General features: G+C 43.9%; 2 protein-coding genes across 4 annotated transcripts; both read left to right on the top strand.

The window, feature by feature from the left end:
- Positions 1–1060: 1060 nt before the first annotated feature.
- Positions 1061–14152, top strand: LOC143319210 (malate dehydrogenase, cytoplasmic-like). 2 transcript variants are annotated; one of them, XM_076727957.1, is made up of 9 exons: positions 1061–1538; positions 8018–8116; positions 8625–8721; positions 10337–10512; positions 11805–11927; positions 12066–12242; positions 12380–12493; positions 13077–13166; positions 13695–14152. In XM_076727957.1, exons 1-9 carry the CDS (start codon positions 1485–1487, stop codon positions 13812–13814), a joined length of 1050 nt encoding a protein of 349 aa, XP_076584072.1. In that variant the 5' UTR covers positions 1061–1484; the 3' UTR covers positions 13815–14152. The 2 variants fall into 2 exon arrangements, with proteins under 2 accessions (XP_076584072.1, XP_076584073.1); XM_076727958.1 differs by lacking the exon at positions 1061–1538 and adding an exon at positions 6811–6952.
- A 1419-nt stretch (positions 14153–15571) lies between these two features.
- On the top strand, positions 15572–25953 carry LOC143319209 (UTP--glucose-1-phosphate uridylyltransferase-like). Of its 2 annotated transcripts, none has more exons than XM_076727955.1 (10): positions 15572–15796; positions 18160–18275; positions 19639–19746; positions 22902–23087; positions 23164–23297; positions 23756–24053; positions 24139–24336; positions 25014–25256; positions 25547–25651; positions 25835–25953. In XM_076727955.1, the coding sequence occupies exons 2-10, from the start codon at positions 18177–18179 to the stop codon at positions 25940–25942; spliced, it is 1479 nt and encodes a 492-aa protein (XP_076584070.1). In that variant the 5' UTR covers positions 15572–15796; positions 18160–18176; the 3' UTR covers positions 25943–25953. The 2 variants fall into 2 exon arrangements, with proteins under 2 accessions (XP_076584070.1, XP_076584069.1); XM_076727954.1 differs by lacking the exon at positions 15572–15796 and adding an exon at positions 17413–17486.
- Positions 25954–26228: the final 275 nt, after the last annotated feature.

Here is a 26228-nt window from a genome sequence, read left to right as displayed (position 1 = left end):
AATCTGACTTTGCAAAGTAGAGAATAACTCAATAACTCAAGTAAAATACCACAAAATAGTGTTTAGTCCTTGACCAAACTCTCAACAGCTTTGTACTGAACTGACCCTGAAACCTGCACGAACCGTCACCTCTGACTATATCAGACGTTTGGCGCCACGATTCATTCATCCATGTAGATTTCACAGAATGGTCCTGAGAGCAGCGGGTCCCCTCATCCAGCATCCTGCCACTATTTTCATGTCCTGCAGGACTGGGTTTGTAACTATGCTGGCCAGTAATGACAAAATAAACACATGAACATGGATCAGTCCACAACGTAAACACTGTTAATATAGACAGCTAGTGGTGGCATGAGCACGTGTCATTATAGTAATTTACATTCATATCCATGTAAAGGTACTTTGATAGAAAGCAGAGGCACCTTCACATGTGACTTGACTCAGTGCTGCATCCCTCAACATACAGGCTGGTGACAAATTAAAGGAGAAACCTCAATAAATTTGAGGAGAAATGCAGATTCTGCATCAAGATGGCAAAAGGAAGAGAAGTCATCTAAGGGTTCATTGTTGGGGCGCTGCTGGCAGGAGCTTCAGTCACAGACTGTTCAACTGGCTCGTGTTTCAACAGGAACAGCAACTAAAGTGACATCTGTATTAGATCAGTGGGAAACACATCAGTCAGGAGGGTCAGAAGTGTGATATGTAAGGAAAAAAAGCAGCTCTTCTTCAGGTGACTAAGAATAAGAATTGAACCCTTATTGACCCCCTTATTTTTAGGGTTATATGTATTCATAAATCAACTGATATAATATATATTCCATTGAAGTGTCCTCTTGGGTTGTCCAGCTGACTTGAACGCCTCTGCAGCAGCACCTCCACCTGCGCTCCTCCTCACTGCTCCTCTGCCGCAGACCTCATGTCCTCCTGCGACTCTCAAACATACATTTTGGGTTGAAGCCGCCATAATATCCCACTCCCCTGCAGTGACGTCATCTACTCCCACACAAAACTCCCTCCTGCCTTTTTTTTTTTTTTTTTTTTTTTTTTTTTTCTCCTAGTAATACAGCCTCCATCATTACTATAAATTTACACCTGCGCTCGTACCGCTCTAAGCAGTCCGGCTATCAGAGGCTATTTACGTCCTCAAAATCTTATTAAGGGACTAGACTGAGTGCAACGGTGTGTGTGAGTTTGTGTGTGTGTGTGTGTAAGTTTAAAGGTAGGGGTGGAGGTGTGAGAGAGTCCCGGGAAAACGACGCACAAGACGCCATCAAAGTCGAACTGCAGCGCGGTTTCAGGTCGCCTCTGGTGCCGCGGAGGTGTCCCGTCGCACCTGTCTGTCTGCCTCTCTTTATCTGTGGGTGTCTACCTGTCTTCCCGTTCTCTCCGTCTCTCTCTCTCCCGGTATCGTGTCAGGTCGAGCCGCCATTTCTGCTTTAGAGGACGTCAGTTATCAGTGAGCGACAACAACACACGGCGGGACCATGCTGACTTTGCTGACCTCCATGTATCTGGTGGTGCGGGCGGTTTCCTCGCAGGTGAGTTGAAAGCAACGCCGCAGTTTGATGGCTGGAGTACCGCGGGGACGGTGCTGACCGTGCGTCCTTGAACGCAGCATTAAAGACAAATTCTTGAGCTAAACTTGACCGTTACGGACCGGAAGGATGAAGTCAGTGGAAACATGTCTACGTTATTAGTTGTGAATCATCATCGTTTATTCATCTGCGATGGTGAACAGATGGGAAACTTGACGAGGAAACAGCCCATGTGTTTGTACCCGGGCCTTTTCCGTTGGACTTCAGGTGTGAACATGGCCGCCGGAAACCCTACACCACCTTCGTGTAGGTGAAGGAACTCGGCAGGTCGCGTATTTTTCTGATCCCGTCATTATTAATTCAGTGAGAGTCGTCTTTACATGGCAGTTTAGTTGTTCAGCGCCAAAGTGAAGCTAGTCAGTGTAACCAATACAACATCCGGCCAGTCTTCAAAATAAAAGCCAGACTCGATCACGATTCAATCCTCCAATTTAGTTTGGTTTGAGGTTCATGTAATGAGTATGGCACAGTAATTACCAACAAGAAGGAAATGTTTACTGCAAACTTTCAAAACAACGGAAGCCTATTTACCCTGGGAAAATGTTAGGAGTTACGAAAGTGCTTATGGTGAGTAAAATAGTATTTTTAGTCAAAATAACGAGGAAAAAATTCATATCTGACAACTGACTTTGTATCTTGTAATTTATCTTGAAAGTATGACATCGTATCCAAGAATTTTGATGTAGAAGATTTTGACATTTTTTAATTAGAATGTAGATTTTCATAAATCTGATTAGGTGAGACAACATTGCAACTTAGCATTACCATGTTATGCCATCCTTTTTTTTCGTCTCCTGTTGCTGTGAAAATACACACACCAGCCACTTGCACAGAACAGCTCAGCCAGAAATTCTGGCTTTACAAAGACAGTGATGTTCAGTTTTGAATGACACTGTGAGAGGTGTTGAAATAACCGTATACTTGTGATTGAGGTTGTTGTTTGTGGTGATGTTTAACGGGAATGCATTATATTGAGGGTTGTTCCAAATATTTTGTCCCCCCATTTACATATATGAGAAGGGCAGAATATTAGTAACACCTTTCAACATAATGCACGCTAGTACAACACTACCACCGACTCCGACCTCATTAATAAACATTGAGTTGAATTATTAAACTTTATGACGCTGTCAGTTAAAACTGAAAAATGATAAACTTCATGGCAGAGCTGTTGTTTTGGATCACATTAATCTGTACAAGTGTACCTAATGAAGCGACCAGTGAGTATAGGCTTCCATGTGATACACCTCCATAGTATAATAACCACTTAGATAACAGAAAAACATAGCTAAAACTGATCTGAAGAGGATGAGGGCCTTAATGTGGCATCTTCTGCCACCTGGAGCCACTGGATGGCTTGTTCTTACCAAATCTACACAGATAGTTTCACTATCACTAAAAATCTAGATAATGGACATTGGATGAGATAAAATAAGATGAAGATTTATTTGTTTATTTCCTGGATGAAGTCACTGCCCCAAAGACTGCTTAAGTAATAGCAAGGGGTAAATTTAAGCTAAACAGTACAAAAACATGAATAAAACAACCCAAAAGAGCAGTAGAAAGTCGTGCACATAATGAGCAAAATAAAGTACAGATGTTAATGTTTAAAAACTGAAACATGACCCTCTGCTGTTTCCCCAAGAAGCATTTTCTACATCTTATGATAACGCAGCAATATTTGAGCTTTTATTTTGAAGGCTGCGTTAGAGGGGCTTCCGGTTCTGCTCTGTTTTGCTGCTGCCTTCATGCAGCAGTCTTGCAGATTATCAGCACCTCGGTCAGCTCCTGCCAGGCTGCCAGCAGCACAGAACTGCAGCCTGTTTTATCTCTGGGCAGCTTTACAGAAACTGAACCCAGCAAACAGCACACAGATCCAACATGGCTGCCGGTGTCCTGATAGGCTGAAGGACAATTAAAAACCTCCCCTCGCTGAAAGTGATACTCTCTCTGAAAGAACATTCATGCTCCTCCTTTGCGATTCTGAGCTCGTTCCTCTCAGCAAGCGGCTGGCTGACAAAAGTATGTGGACACCTGAACGTTCCAGGCACGTGAACTTGTCCGTAGGCGTTAGTCTGCTTCTCCAGCCTCAGCTCCACTGTTAAGGCTTTCTGCATGACGTTTGAACCTGGCTGCAGGGTGCTGGATGAGGTTGAGGTCGGTGCTCTCTGCAGACCAGTCAAGGTTCCACACCAAACTGGGAAAAGCATTTCTTCACTGGCCTGAGGTTGTGCATGAGGACATAGTCATGTTGACAGAGGACAGAGCCTTCCCAAACAAACACTGCTGTCTGAAAAATCATTGTATGCTGTAGCATGAAGGTTTCCCTTCACTGGAACGACGGACACCCAAACCAGGAAAGACAGCCCCAGACTAGAGGCACAGGTGTCCACATACTTTTGGATATCCACATCATAGGATATCACTGGACCATTTTCAAAAACTTCTATCAGCTATGGGGCAGTCAGTGTCGTGTACCTCTGACCTGTTTTGGCCACATGCACACACAGTCATTAACTCCAGTTTCTACACCAAAATCACATTTTGAAGATCAATTTCTCTGAAAAGGGGCATCCGTATTTTCCATCTTAGTATTAAAAAGCAGCTGAAATGTGATGTGGTTTCTACAGGACCAGTCAGACAAAACCTGAAACATCAAGCATACACTGCCAACCCTGACAGCAGCATCAGGACAATATTTAAAATTGTTTATTTGTCTTTATGTAAATTCACTTTTCACTTAAAGGCACTAACCAGTCCCAGGTTTCCGTCTTGTTCAACAGTTCCAGTTGGTGACTTATAACCAGAGAGTTTTAGCGTTTCATTAATGTCTAGTTCAGTTTCATATTTGTTTCAGAATGGTCAGATTTGAAGAAAGGTAACCAAAATGTTCATATTGTCACACCACATTTGGCCTTTGACCTCGGGCCTGTATGTAATCTTTGTGATGTCTGAACTTTCTGCTCTATAAATGTCAGCAGATCAGACAGCTCAGCTCCGCTCAGACTTACCTCCCGCGAGGTCGCAGATAACAGGCTGAACAGCAACCTAACGAGCTGGTGACTGAACTCGACAACTTCCTGTCGTCTGGGGAGTGAACTTTACCCCCAGTGACCTTTGACCTTTGACCCTGATTTAAAAACGGTTACCCAGAATGACCCACAGACCTCACTGTGAAATACAGGTTTCCATCCACACGAAGCTGCTGGCATTGTATTGGCGTGGTAACAGATGAAATAACACCAAAACAATCTGCATGGCTAGAAATAAATTTGGAATTCAGATGGACTAACAACTCTGAGAAATGGCTGTTAACGACGTGAGAAAAGCATTTTTTGTTTCATGGGACCTTTAAGTCACTTAAAGGATCATTGTGTGAAGCTGCTTAGCTGCCTGCAGGCAGCAGAGGAATGTTGTCCGTGCACGGTGGAGCTCATCGGACGCTTATCCTCCGTAAATCAGTGAGGTTTGAGGTTGCAGTGGTTCATGAAACCAGACTCACTTTGCCTGATCGACTGTTCTCACGTTGATGAGCTAAAACATCTGGAAACCAAGTGAACAAGCAGTAGAAACTGTAGACTGTCTGAATGACCTGGATGTGTTTCAAAGGTTTTCAAGGTGGAATTGAGGGAATCCAGGGTCTGCTGAAGACCAGCAGTGGAAGAAGTGCTCAGATCGTTAAGTAAATGCAGCGAGACAGCAATGAAGAAATACTCTGTTAGTCAAAAGTATTAGCAGCAAAATGTACTTAAAGTATCAGAAGTTTAAGTACTCATCGTGCAGAATGGCTCCATTCAACGTTACATTTATTGTTAGGATTTTATTCCTCGTTCATTCCCGTCCAGGCAGCATCTGAATGTCGTCACGGTGGAGCAAATGTTAAAAACTGTATGAAGTGTCGGGTAGTTTGATCTGTAACGTTTCATAAACTGGTCACGTCTGATGTCTGAAATCTGTCGCTGTCAGATAAATGCAGTGGAGTAGAAATATGAAGTATCTTAAAATGTCCTCTCCTCCAGTCGTTGAACATGCTGCAGGGACATCAGTGGGTTCCAAGGCTCTTGATGGCTCTAGAAGTTCTTGATAGGGCTCAAAAGGGTCCTTGAGAGGGGGAGGCAAGGACATTTGAGGAGGTTCTTGCGATCCTTTATGAGTTCAAGGGTGAATATACTTCTGTGGTTAATGTAGAAGTATATTTGAGGTCTTGGAGCAGGTTTGAGGAGGTTTCAGTGGTTGCTGAAGGTTTCAGATGAGTTTTAGGGTTCTCCTTTGGTTCTTTTAAGGAGCTTCCTTGAAATATTTTGAATGTTTTTGGGAGGATTGAAGGGACCCTTTTTTTAAATGGTTCCAACAGCCTTTGAGGGGTTTTTATTGGTTCTTGAAGGGGTTCTAAGGGTCTAAGATGGATTACTATTGGCTCTGTAGGAAGCTAACGTCAGGTGCTCTTAGATTTGTTATGTGCAGCATTAAAGGGGTGCATGCAAGTTATTGAGAGGGTATTTTGGGGATCCTGTGGGATTACTATTGGTTCTTTAGTGTACCTAAGAGGCTCCAGTGTTTCCAGGGTTTAAAGGTCCTTAAGGGGTTTTGGTTTGTGAGGATGTCCCTGGAGTTGTTTATGTTTCAAATGGGATCCAGGAGTTCGTAGGGGGTTTCTCAAGGCTTTCCAGGAATTCTTAATGGGGTTCCTTGAGTATATGTGGTGCTTGAGAAGGTTGGAGCTTTGTGGCAGTTACACAAGTTATAGAGGGGGTTCAAAAGATCCAAGGAATCATGACAGTTAATAACAGGCACTGTTAAAGAGGTGTGTGGAAGTTCTTCAGGGGGTTTGGAGAAGATTAGTTATTCTTGAGGGCTTCCAGGGATTGATGAGGGGGCTTCACAACACACAGACATCGACCACTTTCTGTTCTAGAAATATCTGGAGTCATTAAGTTCTTTACAGATCATTGAATAAACACAGAAACAGAGCAGATCGCAGTATACAGCTGTGTCATTCTGCAGGACGGCTGTGAAGTTTCGGTATCGGACACAAGGTGTCGCCAAAGTGCTTCTTCCTCAGCCTCAAGTTAAAAAGAACCCTTTTCAGAAAATCTGCTATCGTATATGGCATAAGTGGGCGTGGTGTGACCGGTGCGGTGCATCATGGGAGAATGTGTTCCGTTTGTCGACTCGATTGTGTTGAAAACCTGCGTTTGTGCCATAAAACGACTACAAGTCCCAGAGTGCGTGTGGGACGAGTCGTGTCTCCTGACTTTACAGTGCAGGATAGAGGTGACCCTTCCGTCTAGTCCGACTCTGAGCAGGGAGAGAAGGCACCGCAGATCCAAAGCATCTCCATCCGTTAGCAAAAAATGGTAAGATGCATCATTGACTACCTCTTATCTTATTGTAAAGGTGTAAATAATATTATATACGTCTTCTATCAAAGCGCTAATTTCCAATTTAACGTTGGGTTAAACGATGCTTAATAGTTGACATTGGACGGAGGGCGGCAGCGGCATCTTTTAATTTCACTTTACGCGAAATTAAATGCTTTAATGGAGGTTTTCTGCGTGCTGAATTCATGATAGAGAACCAAGGGCAGCGCTGTCAAACGCGCTTTGTAGCGCAGTTCCACACTCACATTAGAGACGGCGACTGTAAAGCTAACGGAAGCATCTGCAGCACAGACTGCGTGTTTGTTTTCCTTATTTTAAGACTGTGTACATACTGTCCACTGTACATTCATTCATCTGCCTCCATTTTGACATGAGTCCGTGGCGTGGGAGCAGCGTCAGTTTACATCATCGGCCTCTTCTTTCATTCAGTCGGATTAACCAATCACGACAGGGCGTCATCAGTTTGAACCTCCGCTCACAAACCTGAAAATTTAAGGAGTTCTTGCTTGTCGGACAAGTTGCAACCAGTTAAAATATGATGCAAGGCTATTATCGACTGTGCTGGAAACATGTTTAATTTCGGCTTAATTGACTCTGCATCATGTGACCTAATTAAATTCTGCTCTTGCTGGTTTGCCTTTTCTGTTCATTGTTTCGCGCAGTGAAGAGCGTTGTGCGAACCGGTCATAAAAGCTGAAGGGTTCTTTTTTTATCTGCTGCCTGACTGATGGTATGCATGCCGAATTAAAGAGGGACATCAGCTACCAAAGATAAAATGTCAAACTGAACTGTATCTCATACTTGGCATTGTCAGTATGCAGGGTCATTCTACATTGTACAAATTCCTTAACGGAGTTTGGTTTGGTATGAATCCTCTTCGTTCAAAGGGTTCCACAGGAGGAGGAGCCACTGATAAAGGCCTACTTTACAAGCTGCCTCCATTCATTCTTAAAAAATAGGCTGTATAAGTTTCCTCCCTCTATTGTTGATCTAGATCAGCGACACGTACAGTATGAACCAAACCTGTTTGTTTCCCTCCAGACTGAACCAATCCGTGTTGTGGTGACCGGCGCTGCTGGCCAGATTGCCTACTCCCTGCTGTACAGCATCGCCAAGGGAGATGTGTTCGGGAAGGACCAGGTAAGACTGAGCCTGAACCCTGATTACATAACATCAGCAGCCGCAGCAGCCCCCTTCCCCCCCATCACAGCTGGATGATGCACTCTGTGAGGCTTGACTGTTACATAATGGGCTCATCGTGAATAATACATGTTTTAATGTGGGGCTGCCCAAGCTAGAGATGTCATACCAATAATTATCACATATAATGGATATAATGCACAGTGAATTAAAGAATGTCATCGAGTACCTGAGCAAAATGTTTCCACCATTCATGAGTTGTGGGAATATATTATAGGGTTGTTTTCTAAAAATTAAAGTAACGATGCTGTAGTCCCCGACATTAAATTTGAGAAGATTGCAGCAGAAATCAGACAACTGATGGTTGCATTTCAGTTGTAAAAGTTGCCTTTAGATTATTTCATAGAAATTAACATGGAAGTCAAAAAAGCCCCTGTAAATGAAACGTTTGACTGCGCCTGTGTGGTTGATTTTCAGGTGAAACCTTTGTTGTCCCTCTTGTTTTCAGCCAATCATCTTGATCCTGCTGGACATCCCCCCCATGCTGCCGGTGCTGGACGGAGTCGTCATGGAGCTGCAGGACTGCGCCCTCCCACTGCTGAGGGGTGAGCCCACAGTGTGTGTTACTCTGTTTGAACCAGGGTAGTTTGACAAACAAAGAAAAGGCATTGTTCCTCTAAAGCGTTTGATATTGAAGGTTTGACCAGTTGTTGGGTTTTTGAAGTCCAGACATAATGTTTTTGAACGGGTGGAAAGACAATATTCAGTGTTTCCTTCACTGTTTTCTTATCAGGAGGGAAAATATGTGGTTATCATCATGGGACTCTACAGCACAACACATACCACTATCATTCCACATCCACCACACACCAGATGTGCCGAAGTAGTAGTCAAGGTTCAAGGTGCTGATGTGACAGTATCGCTGCTTTCCTGGAGAGCTGACGTGCAGTAATGCTTGGAACAGGACAGCGGTGTGTGAAAGAGCTGACGTCCATCAACCAGTGATGACGGCTGTCAGTCAGTATGCTTACGTAGAAACTAACAGGCATGTGTGTTCTGACGCATGCCGCACACCCCCTTAAAACCATGTCACATGCTTGTAGTAACCAGGGGTCCAACTGTCTCATAGTTAAACAAATATCATCGTCCAAAAGGACCCTGCATCAGTCACGACTACAGACAAGCTGCAGCTGCTGTCCACCATAAATGTCTGAACTGCTCCTGTTTCATGTGGAGCACTTTACTGCAGCACACTGTGTGTGTGTGTGTGTGTGTGTGTGTGTGTGTGTGTGTGGGGTATTTGTCCTTCATATCCTCCTCTGTCTGCTGCTGCTGTGAGGAGGAGGGTCTAAAATAAGACATCTGGTTGGCTGGTGGTGAAGACACCACAGGAGCCAATCAGGAGCCGTGGTGGTACAACAATGAGCGGAGGGGAAGTGAACCCTGACTGAAGTCCAGTCTGATAGCAGCTCGGATCACTGCAATAAGCAGACACCAAACGCACCTTATCGTCAGGATCAGTCGAGACGGCCGGAGTTTATCTGAGAAACTCTGAAATAAAGTGACCTCAAAACTTCAGCTTTAAAGAGTCTGAGGTTGTGAAGCAACAGCAGAAACTGAGACAGTGGATGAATGTGTGCAGAGAAGGTCAGGGGCCACAGATGTTGTTTAAATAATCAGCACACTTTATCAGTACCAAAACATCACCTTATCGTTATCAGTATGTGCTATAGCAGGGCAGCCTCTGTTACCTGTACAGAACAGATAAGATAACTCTGTGCCATTGGTTGTTTTGGAGTAAAACGAGTTGAAAGAAATCGAAGAAATTTCCCTTAAAGTTGTTGTTGTTCTGCATTCAAATAAGTTCTTTGTAGAAGTGATGATGAAGATGATTCACAGCTTCATCACTGACATTCCTGCTGTTATCGTCGTCGTCTTTGTGGTTGGTTAACAGTTTACAATACGATGGTAGTTAGGCCACCTGCTCATCACGAGCTTTTAACATGTAGCCTGTTGAGGCCAGGGATCGAACCACCGACCTTCTGATAAGTGGACGTCCGCTCCAACTCCTGAGCCACAGTCACCCCCAAACAACATGAAGAAGAAACAGGCTGCAGCCTTGAACACAGTTTACACTCACAATATTATTAATGATGCACTGACTGTCCCCGATAAAGAAATAAAATACACTGACTGCACCTCCCTCTCCTCCACCCACAGAGGTGATCCCCACTGACAAGGTGGAGGTGGGCTTCAAGGACATCGACGTCGCTATCTTGGTGGGCTCCATGCCCAGGAAGGAGGGGATGGAGAGGAAGGACCTGCTGAAGGCCAACGTGGCCATCTTCAAGACTCAGGGAGCCGCCCTGGACAAGTACGCCAAGAAGACCGTGAAGGTGACGCCTCAGTTTCTTCTATTTAATGTCATTTTATTTATGCATTTATTGTCCCACAGGCTCATGTCCCACTCAGAGTGGATCTGTCAGTGAGGAACTGTTGTGCTGAAGGTTACCAGGAGTTTTAACGCTGTACTGTCTTTGTTAGAAAGAAGCAGCCAGTTGAGTGCAGCTGGGGGGAAATGAAAGCGCTTATCCAGCATCTGGTGTGACCGGACAGAGCTCAGTGTTTCTCTGACCGAGCTCAGTGTTTCTCTGACCGAGCTCAGCGTTTCTCTGACCGAGCTCAGTGTTTCTCTGACTGAGCTCAATGTTTCTCTGTCCGAGCTCAATGTTTCTCTCTGATCTGGAAAAGAACAGCAGGTCTCCAAAGCTGCAGCTCAGAGGTCCTCTGTGTGTTTACCGTCATTTGCCGTACACACTGTAATGTGTAACAACTCCATAGCACAGTGTGACGAAAGAGGTCGAGTTTCTGCTGAGGTCAAAGGTCAAAGCTTCACCTGCAGAGAATCTGCTGTGTTGAACCCTTTCAGCTGCTTTCACACAGAAACTATCGCAGAAAACAGTTTTCACTCAAAAAAAGAGGAAATTCTGTCAAAATGACGCAAATGAGTCTGTTCAGATGGAAACATCTGGGCAGTAAAATACAACATTCTCCCGTAAAGTTTACTTGTAAAATAATATACATTTCTTGTGACAGTCTGACTTTCTGTGTCACTTGTCTTTGCTCAGTCTCGCCTGCTGAAGCTGCTGAATCTCTGAAACTCTCTCTGGGAAAATGTGAGAGAAAAGCAGCAGCACGGAGGACGTTTAGACTGAAGATAAACCGTGTTATGGCTCAGGCCTGAGCTCGGCGATAAAACAAACCGTTAGAACAGAGCAGCTTCTGATCGGTTTCTGGCTGTCTTTACTCCACACTGTGGAGGAAACGGGAACATTTCAGTCATGATGAACTCCAACAGTGCTGTTCAACGTGAGAACTTCAGATGTGCTCTCTGAAAGGTGTCGAGCAGCCTCAGGTCTCAGATCTCTGAACCTCCAGGTTTTCTTACAGTTCATGTGTTTACTTTATGCTCAATATGTCAGACACTGACAAGCAGATTTAGGTCAAATTGAGATGAAGGACGCGTTAAAATTAAACTCCCGCTGTAGCTCAGAGGTGTGTGCTGGCTGTACCTCAGCATTCAGGAGGCAGTGCGTTGATCACGTTGTCACCTGGCTGCTCACCTGTGTGACCGGCTGATAACGCAGAGACACATCAGTCTGATGGAGACGTTTGATTTTCACGTCAGGTTTTGGTGGTTGGAAACCCGGCGAACACCAACTGTCTGATCGCCTCCAAGTCTGCTCCATCCATCGCTAAAGAGAACTTCTCCTGCCTGACCCGACTGGACCACAACCGAGCCTGCTCTCAGGTACACACTCATGAATGATGGCTAAGGAAGGTCATAAAGTGGCATCACATTTTATTTACTGATGTCAATAACTTATTACAAAATGAAAGAGTTGCTTCTGAACACTTTTTGGAATATGCTGTCTGTGCCTTCCTGCAGGTGGCGATGCGTTGTGGCGTGTCCGCTGACAAAGTGAAGAACGTCATCATCTGGGGGAACCACTCCTCCACCCAATACCCCGACGTCCACCACGCCAAGGTCAACGTTCACGGCAGCGAGGCAGCGGTCTACGACACCGTCAAGGACGAGGCCTGGCTGAGAGGAGACTTCATCTCTGTGAGCGCCCGCTGCTTCTTCCTTTTTAGACATTGTTTGTGTCATTTTAACCTTCTTTAGACAGCAGCGTAGTTCCCTTCAGGTTAGTAGTTTCCGTCCTCTTTTCAAACCTCCTCCTCTTCATCTCCCTCCTGCAGACGGTGCAGCAGCGCGGTGCAGCCATCATCAAGGCCAGGAAGCTGTCCAGCGCCATGTCTGCTGCCAAGGCCATCTGCGACCACATGAGGGACATCTGGTTCGGCACCAAGGAGGTCAGTGTGGACGCAGAGATGAACGGTGGAGACGACTCTGAGTGTTTCAGTCTGACGGTGATGAAAGACAGAGTCGGTTGGAGGGAGGAGATAAGAAATCTGGAGGAGTTGTAGCATTTTGGATTGACTCTATAGGCCTGAAAAGTCTAGAAAAGTTTAATATGAAGGTTTCAGGTAATCCAACAGATTTACTGCCTGTCTCATTCAAATTTTCTATTTCCAAGACAAACGTGTATTTTTTTGCAGTGTAATTGTTGGGGTGGACCAACTTGTGAAAGATTTAGACCATGAAAGGACAGAATCAAGTGGAATTTTATGTCTTAAAAAAAAATTCAGGGCAGAAATCGGAGAAAAAATGTCTTCTTGGTATTAAAAAAATTAATAAACAATTTAATCAACAAAAAATGAAAATAAACCTTATGGCCACATCAGATTTCTCGTTTGTTTTTCAGTAGCTGTGATTTAGAGACAACACGACACAGTGTCTGATGTTTGTTGCTGCGGGACGTGTTGTTGTTGTTGTTGTTGTTGTTGTTGTTGTTGTTGTTGTTGTTGTTGATGTGTTGTCATTTCCTGCCTACAGGGTGAGTTCATCTCCATGGGCGTGTACGCTGGCAAAAACTCCTACGGCATCCCAGAGGACCTCATCTACTCCTTCCCTGTGGAGATCAAGGTGAGTCCATCCAATCAGCTGCCAGTATCGGATCTAGATGTGAACTGTCACACTGTAAAAAAACACACTGTTTTTTGACTTTGGCTCACTGCTGCTGAATTTTAGCAGCATGTTTAGGGGACTGGTACCGGCGTTTTTCGACCTTTTTGAGTGCTGGTCTCTTAATCACGAGCAAACATGCCTGAAGGAGCTTTTCCCTGAGTGAAGCTGCTGCCATCTTCACCTGAACTTTTCACCAGATTCAAGCGGTTTATCCCACTGGAATATGTCTGAAATTAGTACTGAACAAGTAGACAGATCAGGTTCTTCAGTTCTGGCTCACAGGAGTAGAACGATGACTTTTTCCCTGAACACAGTTCACTGATTAGATTTTTAGGAGGATTCTCTGGAGTTTTTATATTTCTTACAATATTGATAGGAGAAATCGAGACACATGACTCAGTGTTCATGTGAAGCCCCACAGAAATGACAAAACACCTCACAATCAAACACTCGACCTGTGAGTTTTCTCTCTGTTGTCCCCCACAGAACAAGACCTGGAAAGTGGTTGACGGACTCTCCATCAACGACTTTTCCCGTGCCAAGATGGACGCCACAGCCAAGGAGCTGGTGGAGGAGCGAGACACCGCCCTGTCTCTGTCCCAGTGACTGCCACGCCCAGCTGGACAACAGCAGCAACAGCACTCAGACGCTCTGACGGCTGGCTGCTCGCGGCTCTGAAGAAGAAACCTCCACTCTTACTAACCGTCCGCTGACGTCTGTGTGTCACCTCTGTGTGTGTGTGCGTGTGTCAGTGTGCGAGTGTGTGTCAACAGGCCACTTCTTCAGGCTTTCAAAAAACCTGTTTAATGACCACAACCTGGCCTCTGTCTGCAAGACGCCGAGAGAATGTCTCTGTTGGTAGATGATAACACACACTAGCTGTCCAGAAACTGTAATGGAACAAGTTATCACCAATAAAACAACAAGGAAACTGACCAACCAAAGCCAGCCTGCTGAACTTCTTCTGTCGGCTGTCACAATGAAACGCAGTCTTAAACATGTTTTTTGTACAAGTTTTGAACATGAAAGCCACAGAGTGGTTTACAACATGCTGGGTTTTACTCAGATAGTGGAGTAGTTGCACTGTGCCTTACCTCAAAATGCATACAATACAGTCTTAATCCAGTTTTGGCTTACACTAGAGAATACAGTACTGTGTCCGTAAGAAACATTTAGCTGTTTCGAAAAGAAAAGTTTGCTGAACTGAAACTGCTTTACATAAAAGATGATACAAAATATGAGAGAAACAGAAGCAAAATAAACTGACAATCAAAAGAGTATAACATATTGTAGAGAACAGTAAGAAAATAAAAATGCCAAATGAAAGCAGTGGCAAACATGTTTTAAGCCTTAATTTAAAAAAAAAAAAAAAACAGCAGGTGACTATTTCAACATGGACCACTCTTATAATGAGAGATGTCATAATTTTAATGTTAAATTTTTAATGTTAAAAATATAGTAAGACTGTCTGTATGATGAAAAATTGCATTCATTTGAGCATTTAAAAAAATCTAGTTCAGGAATTGAACTGAGCCACATCAGAGAAGTGATGGGAGTGATTTTTATCAGGCCATATTTCCATCCACCTACACATGAGGTGATGTGTGTCCTCTAATGTTTTTGCAGTGAATCATTTTAACCACATAGTGGCAGCATCAATCCAAACTGAACATGAATGGAAGCCGGACAAGGGTTGTGTGAGATCTTCATTCAATTATTCATCCATTCAGTTTTTTATTCACTATCTCAGCTCAATGTTTTTCACTTTTTATGTGGGAAAATTACAGGAACGGGTTACTTTATCATCTACAATATCATGACCGAATATAGTCAGTGCTGGTCATTATTGAGGGCCCAGCTCTCCAGGGCCACAATAAGTCTCAGGTTGTGTTTTTTTTTTGTTTTGTTTTGGGTTTTTTTTTGGGGGGGGGGATACAAATTACATTTAAAAAATAATAATAACATTAATAATAATAGTAATAGTAATCATTATAATAAATTAAGTTGGAAAATTAACAAACAGAGATCGAGTCAAAATTGGAAACAAATGAAACTGACATTAAAACAAATAAAACTGGAGTAAAATGTGACCAAATATGACTAAACTGTATTGAAAGATAACTACATGTAAATTAAATTGAAAAAAAAAATGTTTTGAATCACAAAGAATTAAATTAAAAGAATTAAAGAATTACATTTAATTGAGTTTAATTTAAATAATTAAAATGTAATTAATTACAGTATTTACGTCGTAGTATACGCTCTTGGGTGGGCGGGACTTGCTGTGAGCTCCGTCTGATTGACGGGCAACTTTGACCAATTACTGTTCGTCTTTTGTGCATGAAACGTCATTTGTAGGCGGCGGTGGGCTCGCGCTGCAGGCAGCAGTGAAGCTAGGTTGCACTGTTGGCAACCGAAGCTAACAGCAGGAAGATGAAATTACAGCGGTCTGAAACAGTTTAACTTCACTTTCTGTGGATCTGCCGGCTCCTCCGGGTCGGAACGGTAGTTCGTCTTGGTTTGAAGTTATCCGTGTTGTTCTCGGCCGTATTTTTGAGGCTCCCCTGATACTTTGACGGTGCGTTCAGGTGGGTAACAGCTTCGTCTGACAGACCTGTGGCGTTATGTGCACGAAAGTTTGTCTAAGCAGGGTTTTCTGTTCTGGGGAGTGTAAACGAAAATTCAAAGCACTAAAACATGTCTGAACTGCTGGCATGAACCTGCTACTGCCCTGTGTGTGTGTGTGTGTGTGTGTGTGTGTGTGTGTGTGTGTGTGTGTGTTCTTGCAGAGACTTGTCACCAGTAAAATACCACACCTATAAATACAAAATCCCACAAGTCAACTACACTAAAAAAAACTTAGAGATTAATATTGCTATCTAGACTTACACGCATACTAATAAGCTAATTAATTTATATAACTTTTCTTCCCCTCTAAACAGTTTGAGTGAGGTTTAAGTTTGCTGTATAATAGAAACACCTTTCAACAATAAGCCTTTTTTAAGGAAAGGTTAAGTAAAACACAAAGAGATCAAATTGGTCAAATCAAAATAAAAACAATATGAAGGAAGATATGAAAGTTTTTTAAGTGAACGGTCTACAGCTGTGATCATTGCAAGTGAATTAAAACTCAGGAAAGTCAAATGTGTTCCTCCTTTTCCTGCCCCTGGCTTCCAGCCCACACTTTGATAACTGCAGGCACATTTTCAAAGACTCCGAATTAGTATCAGCTTGACTTCTATACAAGAGGTGTAGAGGTCATCATTATAATCTCAATGAGGAAGTTATTTTACAATCACCTGACCTCAATCATCTAAACACTTATCAGTTGCAGCTGTATCAACTGCCTATAAAGCGCAATGAGGAAATGGAAGAACAATATGTACAATTTACAAAACGTTTAGGTTAAACTCTGCATGTAAAAATACACTAAACTCCAATCAGAAATATGCAAGAAATAGACTCGTCCTCTCCCACTATGTGTGAATGTACTCATCACAAAAGTACACTCTTTAAAGGTAGCGCAAGAGAGGAAAAGCACTCAGAATATCCATATATTCATTTAGATAACCCTCACACAAATATATGCAAATGACGACACAATTTTAAAGTCCAAAACAATAGCATCATACATTTTTGAGATGTTGCAGCTACAGTGAAGCTGAATGATATTATTTAGTTTCTGTTCCACCAAAAGTCTAAAACTCAAAGATACTCAGTTTATAAAGGTATAAAATAGAGAAAAGCAAATAATCATCGCATTGAGAAGCTTGAACGACACGCTGTTTAGTGTTTTTGCTCAATGAAATCGATCAATCGTCAGAACTCCTGTCAATTAATTGTCTGTCTGACCGACCAACTTATTGTTTCAGCATGAATTGTTTTCTTAATTGTGTCTCAGGATGTAAAAACACAAACTAAGTCATATTTAAAGCACTCAGGAGTGTGTGACGTGGAGTGGGCGGAACAGTCACAGCACCACACACACACACACACACACACACCCTGACTGCGTGGGATTGGTGTGTGTGGCTGTGGGCAGGCCTCACGTTGAGTTCAGGGTCACAGCTGCAGATCTGTGAGCTTCCTCTGAGTTGAGGATGAGGAGGACGCCTGTTGTTCTCTGACAGCCGCTGACTTTGGGTGTTTTCTTGGGACCATTTTTTAACGGACACATGAACCTGCCCGCTGCTGCTTCCTGTCCACAGATATTATTATTCATTTGATTCATTTCTGGTTTTTAAGCAGACTCTGGTAAAATGTCTCTAACCGTAGCTGGTAAGTTCATATCCAGGCAGATTTTGGTATTTTATTGTGTGTGATTAGACATTTGTCCCAGATGTTAATCAGTAATTTTCTGGTTTGCACTTCCTGTTTTTCTCAGAGCCCGTCTGACTTGGTGTTTTATATAAACAGTAACTGAGAGCACCAAAAAAATAATTTTAAAATATGTGGACAATCAAAAGCTGAAGAAAGTTGTCCTCAGTTAGCTCCACATACTGATGTTTCACTTTCATGTCAGCAGTTGATCTTTTCCGAGCAGCTTTAATTCCTTTAAAATCCACCCATGTATTTTGTTGGATAACCAGACTGTAAGAACATGTTGGTGTCATTGACTCAAAGTTTGCAGCATCTGAACTTTATTATTACCTGAAAATAAGTCAATTTGTTCATGTTGTTCAAGGTCAGCTTGGATATTTTTAGACTCAGGAGCTACCAGTAATTGCAGTGATGTTTATTATGTTAAACTTTGACCCCTGTGTGTTTTTTTTCTGTTCAATAATCGATCATCATTGTGAAGAGCTTTGAGTCTTTAAATACTGTGGGTTTAGGTGGAAGTTAACTGGCGATCTTAGTGCCCATTGTTGTCTCCGAGCAAACTAAACGCTCCTCAGGTTTTGTCCTTTCATTGAAATGAAGATGAAGGTCTGTCTCGTGTCTGTGTTTGCAGACCTGACCAGAGGAGCGATGACAGAGTTCCAGGAGAAGCTCCGTCAGCAGCACGAGGAGTCGATGCACCGGGAGCTGGAGACGCTGATCAGTACAGCCAACAAGACCGATGCAGAGGTGAGAGAATCTGCGCCCCTGCTCCATCTCCGAACGTCCCCAAAGTCTCCTCAAAAAGTCTCAGTTCACACCTTAAACACCCCACAGACTCAGTGGATCCCTTTATTGTAATCGTGAGTTCCTTTGAAAATTTACGCCGAAAGTCTTCCACACCTGCTGGCCAGGAGTCACTAGGTGTGAAAGCATCTAACAGCCGTCACCTAAACACTGTAATGCAACATGAAGGGACGGACTCAGAAGGTTTCTGAGGCTGATTCGGCCTCCTTTACCCTGTAATTTCCATCAGTAGCTTCTCAGATATTAGTCAGAAATCAGCCTTTGCTAGCTCTGTGTTTCATTTGCTCGGGTTAAACTGGAATAAATTCAGTTTGAGGCAGCATGTAAACATTGTCAAAGAGTCTTCGGGAGGGATATGTCAATGTACAGATTGTGGTTATGGTGGCACACAAGGTAACGAGGAGTCATGGGTTAATGTGTCTGTTACATTTATAGAACAAATATTTGTAAAGTGTTGCATGCAGAGAGTCCACTGGGTCGTCTTATCACACAGCACACACCAGCAGTCTGCTGGGAGAGTTCTGCCTGCTGGTGGAACAGGAGGTGAACAACCCTGAGATCACACACACACACACACACACACACACACACACACACACACACACACACACACACACACGTACTGCTGCAGAGTTGACCTGCAGAAAGTAAAGCTGAAAAAATGATTTTTAACACACGTAAAGCTTCAGCTTCAGTTTCTCCCTGTAAAGCGAAACACTAATGATGTTTTGTCTCTGCTAGAATTCATTCATTCAGTGTTTTACTTTGTAAAGAAAAACATCATATAGTGGTAAATCTGGTGATACAAGATATTTTTCTTACTTTCAACAGACCCTGTTAAAAGATCCAAAAACTATTAAAAACACACCAATGAGCCACACTGTTGCATAAATACTATATGGATTAATCCGCCGCTTAAAATAGTCCCAACAAATACTTTATTTCCTCTGCGTGTTTGATAAAAATTAGAGTGAGCAGCTGTTTGGGCAAATTTCTGGACCTTTTTAGACAAGTGTTTTAAAGATTTATGTCATCAGTAGGAACCAATGGGCTTGGACCTAAGAGCAACAGACAGAAAGTCAGGACGTATTAAGAGTCGGATTCACATGTTCGGTCTGTTCGTGGGATTTATTGACAGAAAGAAAGAAAGAAAAATTTGACCCTCGTGTGTCTGCTGATAAACATTTATTTCAAATATGCTGCTATAAAACATTGATTGAGACATTTGCCACAGAAGATTACAGTGCACAGCTGAAGTTTGGTGTGGCTGTCAGCAGAAGGTGATGTTTGGTTTCTTCTCTTTCAGATCGCTAAAAAAGATTTCGATGGCTTCAAGAAGCTCTTCCACAGATTCCTGCAGGTGAAAGGTCCTGCAGTCGACTGGGCAAAGATCAACCGGCCCCCAGAAGACTCGGTAAGTGCCAGATATCACTGTTTGCCAGAGGCCATGGTTTCATGTTGCAACTCTCTGTGCTGTAATCCAAAGTCAGTGTTCATACTGAAGCTCAGTGTCCACTGACTGTTCAGAACCTCAGGCTGCAGCAGCGCAGTTAACCAGCCTGCTGATCAGACCTAAACAAACAATTAGCGCCAAGCAGAAACGCCAGATTGTGTCGTTTTGTGTCAGTGAGATTCCAGCAGGCGTGTCCTCCATCCGGCTGCAAACCCCACTGAAGCAAAGCATTTCACTTGCCTGGTGACCTGCTCAGACTTTGTTGATTTGCTTATTTTTTTCCTTCATATGCATGCGTACACCATGGTTTGGCTTCATAGTCTGGTGGAATTTAGGGTTTATTAATCAGACAGCTTTGCTAGACGGTGTGTTTTTTTTTCTGTGGATGGAGCTAAAGGAGTATTTTTCCCTGGCTTCCAGTCTTTAGTTGTTCAGCCTGAAGGGGTTAACCTTGATTTACAGTCGACACGAGGGGTTAAATATTTACGGCTGGTTGTGGATTTATTGGCTTTTGCCAGAAATACTAAACAAATATGTTGTACGTGATCAGATTGTAATGTGCTGTCGTGATACTCCCCACAGTAACTGTTTACATTCTGTCATTCGGTTTGTTCTACAGAGAGACAGTGGCATGCACTCACACACTCACAGAACTGCTGTTACATCAGGATTTACAACGTTATTTCAAACAGTCTCATGATCACTCATTCATCTTCAGTGTGGAGGTCGTGGTGAACAGAAGGTCTGCAGTGTGACGGCTTTGCTACACGTGACACTGAAAAGGAGACGACTACTGAGAGGTGTTCTTCATCTTCCTCAGTCTGTTCTCCACCATCAGCAGTCTCCACCAGTGTAGGTCACCTGCCTTGTGGCACTGACTGTAGGTCACCTGCTTTGGGGTATTGACTGTAGATCACCTGCCTTGTGGCACTGACTGTAGGTCACCTGATTTGGGGTACCGACTGTAGGTCACCTGTTGTGGCTTTTGCGCGTATATGACGAGTGAAACTTGAACATCCTGTCTAAACAGCTTGATTGATTAAAATAGGAATGTATCTCTTCCATCAGACGTGTGAGACAGATGACTGGAAAACATGGCTGAAACTGTGTAAACATGGCGTCGTGTTCAGTATTGAGTTAAGATGATCCTTCCCACCATGGCTCATAAAACAAAGTGAATGGCAGAAAGAGCACAGCTGTTGTGGGAAGTACAATAAAAGCACGATGCACCATCTCACGGTGTGTTGATGGTGCTATCAGTAAGTGAAATCTGAAGATGAACTATGAATCGAAATGCATGCCGCAGATAGACCGTTAACTGGATCTTTCTGTCCTGGATGCACAGCCATGAAAATGATGTCCATCCTGTCATCTGACTCTGCTCTGACGAGCAGACACTGTTCTTTCAAGCGATCCAACTACTACAGAATGGAGTTGAGCTTCATGCTTCAGATACAAGCTAACGAAACCAGATCGAAGGACAGAACATTCAGGCTAAAGCCAACAATTTGTCAGCATGATGACATTTCACACACACGCACACACGCACGCTGTAGTGTTCCCAAAATACCCAAGCGCAGTGAAGGTTAGGACTAAGAATAGTTTGACCGCCGCAGCATTTGAAAGTCTGGTTTTAGGGCGGTGAGGTCGCCGCTGACATTTGTCTGCTGTGTGTCTCTGACGCTGCTGTGATCCCACTTGGCTCCTTATTCTATGAGCTCAGATATTGTCAGCAAAATGAGTTTAAAATCCCTTTCAGGCTCAAGTCTGAAATGAACTAAAAGCGCTCCTTTTTCCGCCCTATGAAGAACATGTCAATAAATACATCACACAAGTATCATCTCTTATTCCCGTTTTCCTTAAACCCTGTTTTTTAAACTATTTTTAAGCCATTTTGAACTTCATATGAGGGAAGAGACATGAAGGACAACATGCAGCAAAGGAGAGTGGTTACATGGTGAGCATCGTATCATCTGAAAGTTCACTAAATGTGCCAATTTTAATTGATCGAGGAGGCGATCGTCGTGTTAGATCGGTCTGTGAAAACTGTTTTCACCTTGACAGTGAAAGAGGTAGAGTTACGAGATGAGGGACCGTGACATTAGATATTATAAAATAAATCAAAAAAATGATGAAATTTGAGAAGAAAGCATATGAGAGGATGCTTTTTTTAGCCTTTAATTAACCAGGCTAGCGGTTAAGATCAAAGTCAGCAACCTGTCAGACCTGTTTCAGAGCCCTAAAGCTGTCACTTGAACAGACACATGAAGTCTGCAGCGATTCACGTCTGAAAAGCCTCAACTTTCATATCCGTCAAAGTTTTGTAGAAGTAGTTTAGATTTGATTTAAGAGCTTCATGGCTGAAGGCGCCGCTGAATCCTTACTCCACCAACCCGGCCTCAAGTCCTCCTCCTGTTTGTGATTTGGGTGAAGTGACTCTTAAACTGTAGAAATACTGCTAACACTTTGCTGCTTCACTTCATATTAAACTGCCATACCAGCTGATTCACAGCGCTGCTGTAGTGCTGATTACATAATAACTCACAGCGTCCATAAATACATGTGTCCTTTCTGTGTGTCACACTGCTGCCATGTGTTGCCGACGAGGTTTTAAAGGTCAGAGGTCGTCTGTCCCAAAACTGCTCTTACGGACCAGATGACCCGTGTTTCCACATTTTATTTTATTTTTCTCTGTCGTCAGATCTGCTTTCAGCTGTTTGTTTCTGAAGCTTGGAGCTCATTGCCATTCTGTGACAGCTGATTGGTTTAAAGGAACAGTCCCAAAATGTGCTTTCACTGTCATACTGACGATGGCTTGTATTATTGGTTTGGTTTGAAACTGTCAGCCAGAAGCAAGAAGCTAATATTCATGTTGTTGAGATGAGTTCAGATCTTAAGAACCGCTGTGCTGATCATTTTAATCATCATTTAATCATCATCAGTCTTTCCAAGCTGTGATGAGTGCAGCGTGTCTCTGTATGCAGAAGTTCATGAAGTTCATTTAATCTATTCAGCGTAGTGTTACCTGTTAACACACACATACTCTATGTTGTGATCATTATTTAATCTCTGACCCAGTCAAAACCTGACACACTGTCTCTTTAAATGTGTCTCAGGTGCAGCCCTATGAGCGGATCAAAGCGAAGGGTCTTCCCGCCGACATCAGCGCCAGCCTCAACAAGCTCGCTGTGGTCAAACTGAACGGCGGTCTGGGAACCAGCATGGGCTGTAAGGGCCCCAAGAGCCTGATCAGCGTCCGCAACGAGAACACCTTCCTGGACCTGACCGTCCAGCAGATCGAGGTATGAAACACCACAATAAGCAGCTCTGAGCCTCTGCCCGTCGGCTTGAACTGAACTCGGTTGTCCTCCTTTTCAGCATCTCAACAAATCCTTTAACACCAACGTGCCGCTCGTTCTCATGAACTCCTTCAACACTGACGATGACACAAAGAAGATCCTGCAGAAATACAAGCACCACCGCGTCAACATCCACACCTTCAACCAGAGCAGGTACAGCGCACTAACTAAAATGAAACCAGCTCACACGGGACGGTTAATTTAACATTTGAGTGTCATAAAATTATAAAAAGTGGAAAAATGAAAAGTAAAATAAGAAGCCTGGTCCGAGCCTCCTCTGGAGCTGCCTCTGCTGCTCCACCCTCCGCCTCACCTCATGCTGCTGCTGGGTCTCATCACGTTGATCGTTCTTAGATTACTTCTTCTTCTTTGGTTCTGTGCGCAGCTCAGCTCTCACATGCTGCCCTCCTCACACCTCCATGCATATCAGCACACTTACAGGCCACAGATGTATGAGGACACACACAGAACCACTGTTTGTCATCCCTTTTTGTCCCATTTGATAAAAGAGCTTCCTTTTGTACGTTTCCTGTTCTGTCATGACTTTCCTGAAATGTCTGAATGGGTCTGGTGCAGCATCTGTCCTGACAGAGCAGACGTTCTCCTGTCAGGTATCCGAGGATCAACAAGGAGTCGCTGCTGCCCATCGCCAAAAACATGGGCATGAACGGCGAGAATGCCGAGGCCTGGTACCCGCCGGGTCACGGAGACATCTACAGCAGCTTCGCCAACAGCGGGCTGCTGGACAAACTCATCGCTGAGGGGAAGGAGTACATCTTTGTGTCCAATATCGACAACCTGGGCGCCACCGTCGACCTCTTCATCCTCCACCACCTGATGAGCCAGCCGGCGGAAAAACGCTGCGAGTTCATCATGGAGGTCACAGACAAGACCAGAGCTGACGTCAAGGTCAGAGCGGTTCACTGCAGCACGCACTTACTTGGGTTTTCATTTAAGTGGCGGTCTTTCAGTGCTTCCTGTTTCCTCCCTGCAGGGTGGTACCCTGATCCAGTACGAGGATCATCTGAGGCTGCTGGAGATCGCGCAGGTCCCGAAGGCCCACGTGGACGAGTTCAAGTCTGTCACCAAGTTCAAAATCTTCAACACCAACAACCTGTGGATCTCTCTGCCCGCCATCAAGAGGCTGCACGAGGGGAACGCCATGGACCTGGAGATCATCGTCAACCCGAAGGTGACACTGAGAGAGACACACACACACACACACACACACACACACACACACACACACACACACTGCAGCCAAGAAGCCTTCAGGCTGTTTGCACATGATGTTCTACATTCTTTTACTCCTCACTTTATTTTGCAGGTCTGTCATTTCTTGATAATGTTCTTCATGTTTCCTTAACAGAACTGATCTGCTAATTATTTGAGAGTAGAGCAGAGTAGCAGGTCTGTCTGGCCTTGGTCAAGGCTCCTTTCAGCCAGAAAAAAAACCTGTTTTCTCTATAATTACTATCAAATTCCAATATTTTTATCTAGGAAATGACTAGAAATGACTAGAAAATAGACTCGACTGCCAGGATGGAGGTGTGTTTTTGAGGTTGGTCAGAGATTGGTTGTGTGTTTAAAGGTCACGCTGGTGTATATTTAATCTACTATCATCTGTATAAATGGGATGGACAAAAGGTTAAAGACACCTGTTGGGATCATGAAATACAGTTGAATCAACACTTGCAACCTCTGATCTTTATTTAATTAATTCAGCTGCCATGTTGTTCAGCCTAAACACTTTGAGATCTGTAGAAGCAGCTGCTGAATCCCATCAGGAACCAACAGCTTTGTTTTACGAGCGAATCAGCCGAAGCTGCGGTTTCCTACTCTAACCAATTTCCATGAATGTCTCTGCAGACGTTGGACGGCGGTTTGAACGTCATTCAGCTGGAGACAGCCGTGGGCGCCGCCATCAAGAGCTTCAACAACGCCATGGGTGTGAACGTCCCCCGCAGCCGCTTCCTGCCAGTGAAGACGTCGTCCGACCTGCTGCTGATGATGTCCAACCTGTACAGCATGGACGCCGGCTCGCTCACCATGAGCAAGAAGAGAGAGTTTCCCACCACGCCGCACGTCAAGCTGGGCAGCTCCTTCACCAAGGTCAGCCACAACATTTAAACAGTTTCTGTGGAAATTTTTCTGTCATCTACCTCGATATCCGGAGAGAGTGTCGCACTCAGGTGTTGAAATCAAAGCTGCTCTCAGCCTCTGTGCTTAATCAATCATTTTTCATAACTGGTTTGGTTCAAAGAGGATAAATTCATCCTCCTCGAGCACCAGAGAAATCCAGCAGTGTTTTCTGAATGCAAAATGAGCAGAAATCAACGAGAGGAATGCAGGTGTTTTCAGGAATCCTTGAAATCTGCAGTTTCCTGTTGTTTGTCGTGCAGGTTCAGGAGTTTCTCTCCAGATTCGAGAGCATCCCGGACATGTTGGAGCTCGACCACCTCACCGTGTCCGGAGACGTCACCTTTGGAAAGAACGTCTCTCTGAAGGTAAACGCTTCAGATCTGGTTGAGTTTTCTCATTCCTCAGACAAGTCTTCATGTGGAGTCAGTGTGAAAACAGCAGCCTGGTGCTCACTGGAGCAGGTTGCTCTTGCTGTATTCATGATGTGATGGAGGACAAACTGTTCTTGTTCTCTTTCGAGGCTTCAACTTTTCTCTTGCTTTCACCAGGGAACTGTCATCATTATAGCCAATCACGGAGACCGGATCGATATTCCCGCTGGAGCGATGCTGGAGAACAAGATCGTCTCAGGAAACCTGCGGATCCTCGACCACTGAGGCCTTCTGGAGGGAAAAAAAAAAAAAAAAACAGAAGCCACTTGCACATCGAAGAGACTCAGAGAGAAAAGGTTTTTCTTCTCGTCACTGATGAACACTCAGTTTGTTTTTGGTCATTTCTGATGTAAAGCCAGCCTGAAAGGGTCAAAGGTCATCCTCCTCCTCCTCGTCCCTGTCCCACTCTGCATACGTTCAGCACGAAGCTTCTCAGGAAGAAACTTTCTGTCACTGAACCGACTGTGGTCTTCTTTTCCTGCTGTCAATTAAAGAAGTGCAATATGGGTCA

Source organism: Chaetodon auriga, chromosome 4, assembly GCF_051107435.1.
Source record: "Chaetodon auriga isolate fChaAug3 chromosome 4, fChaAug3.hap1, whole genome shotgun sequence".
Lineage (NCBI taxonomy): Eukaryota > Metazoa > Chordata > Actinopteri > Chaetodontiformes > Chaetodontidae > Chaetodon > Chaetodon auriga.
The sequence above is the reverse complement of the archived record's forward strand: the minus strand, read 5'-3'. Positions and strand labels throughout refer to the sequence as shown.

What these genes read in the sequence shown, in the direction of transcription:
- LOC143319209 (XM_076727954.1), top strand. An exon ending in CCAACAAGACCGATGCAGAG is followed by an intron (nt 18,276 to 19,638) that starts GTGAGAGAATCT and finishes CTTCTCTTTCAG; the next exon opens with ATCGCTAAAAAAGATTTCGA. An exon ending in AGACCAGAGCTGACGTCAAG is followed by an intron (nt 24,054 to 24,138) that starts GTCAGAGCGGTT and finishes TCCTCCCTGCAG; the next exon opens with GGTGGTACCCTGATCCAGTA.
- LOC143319210 (XM_076727957.1), top strand. Translation starts at nt 1,485, where the DNA reads ATGCTGACTTTGCTGACCTCCATGTATCTGGTGGTGCGGGCGGTTTCC. An exon ending in TGCGGGCGGTTTCCTCGCAG is followed by an intron (nt 1,539 to 8,017) that starts GTGAGTTGAAAG and finishes GTTTCCCTCCAG; the next exon opens with ACTGAACCAATCCGTGTTGT. An exon ending in ACGCCAAGAAGACCGTGAAG is followed by an intron (nt 10,513 to 11,804) that starts GTGACGCCTCAG and finishes TTTTCACGTCAG; the next exon opens with GTTTTGGTGGTTGGAAACCC.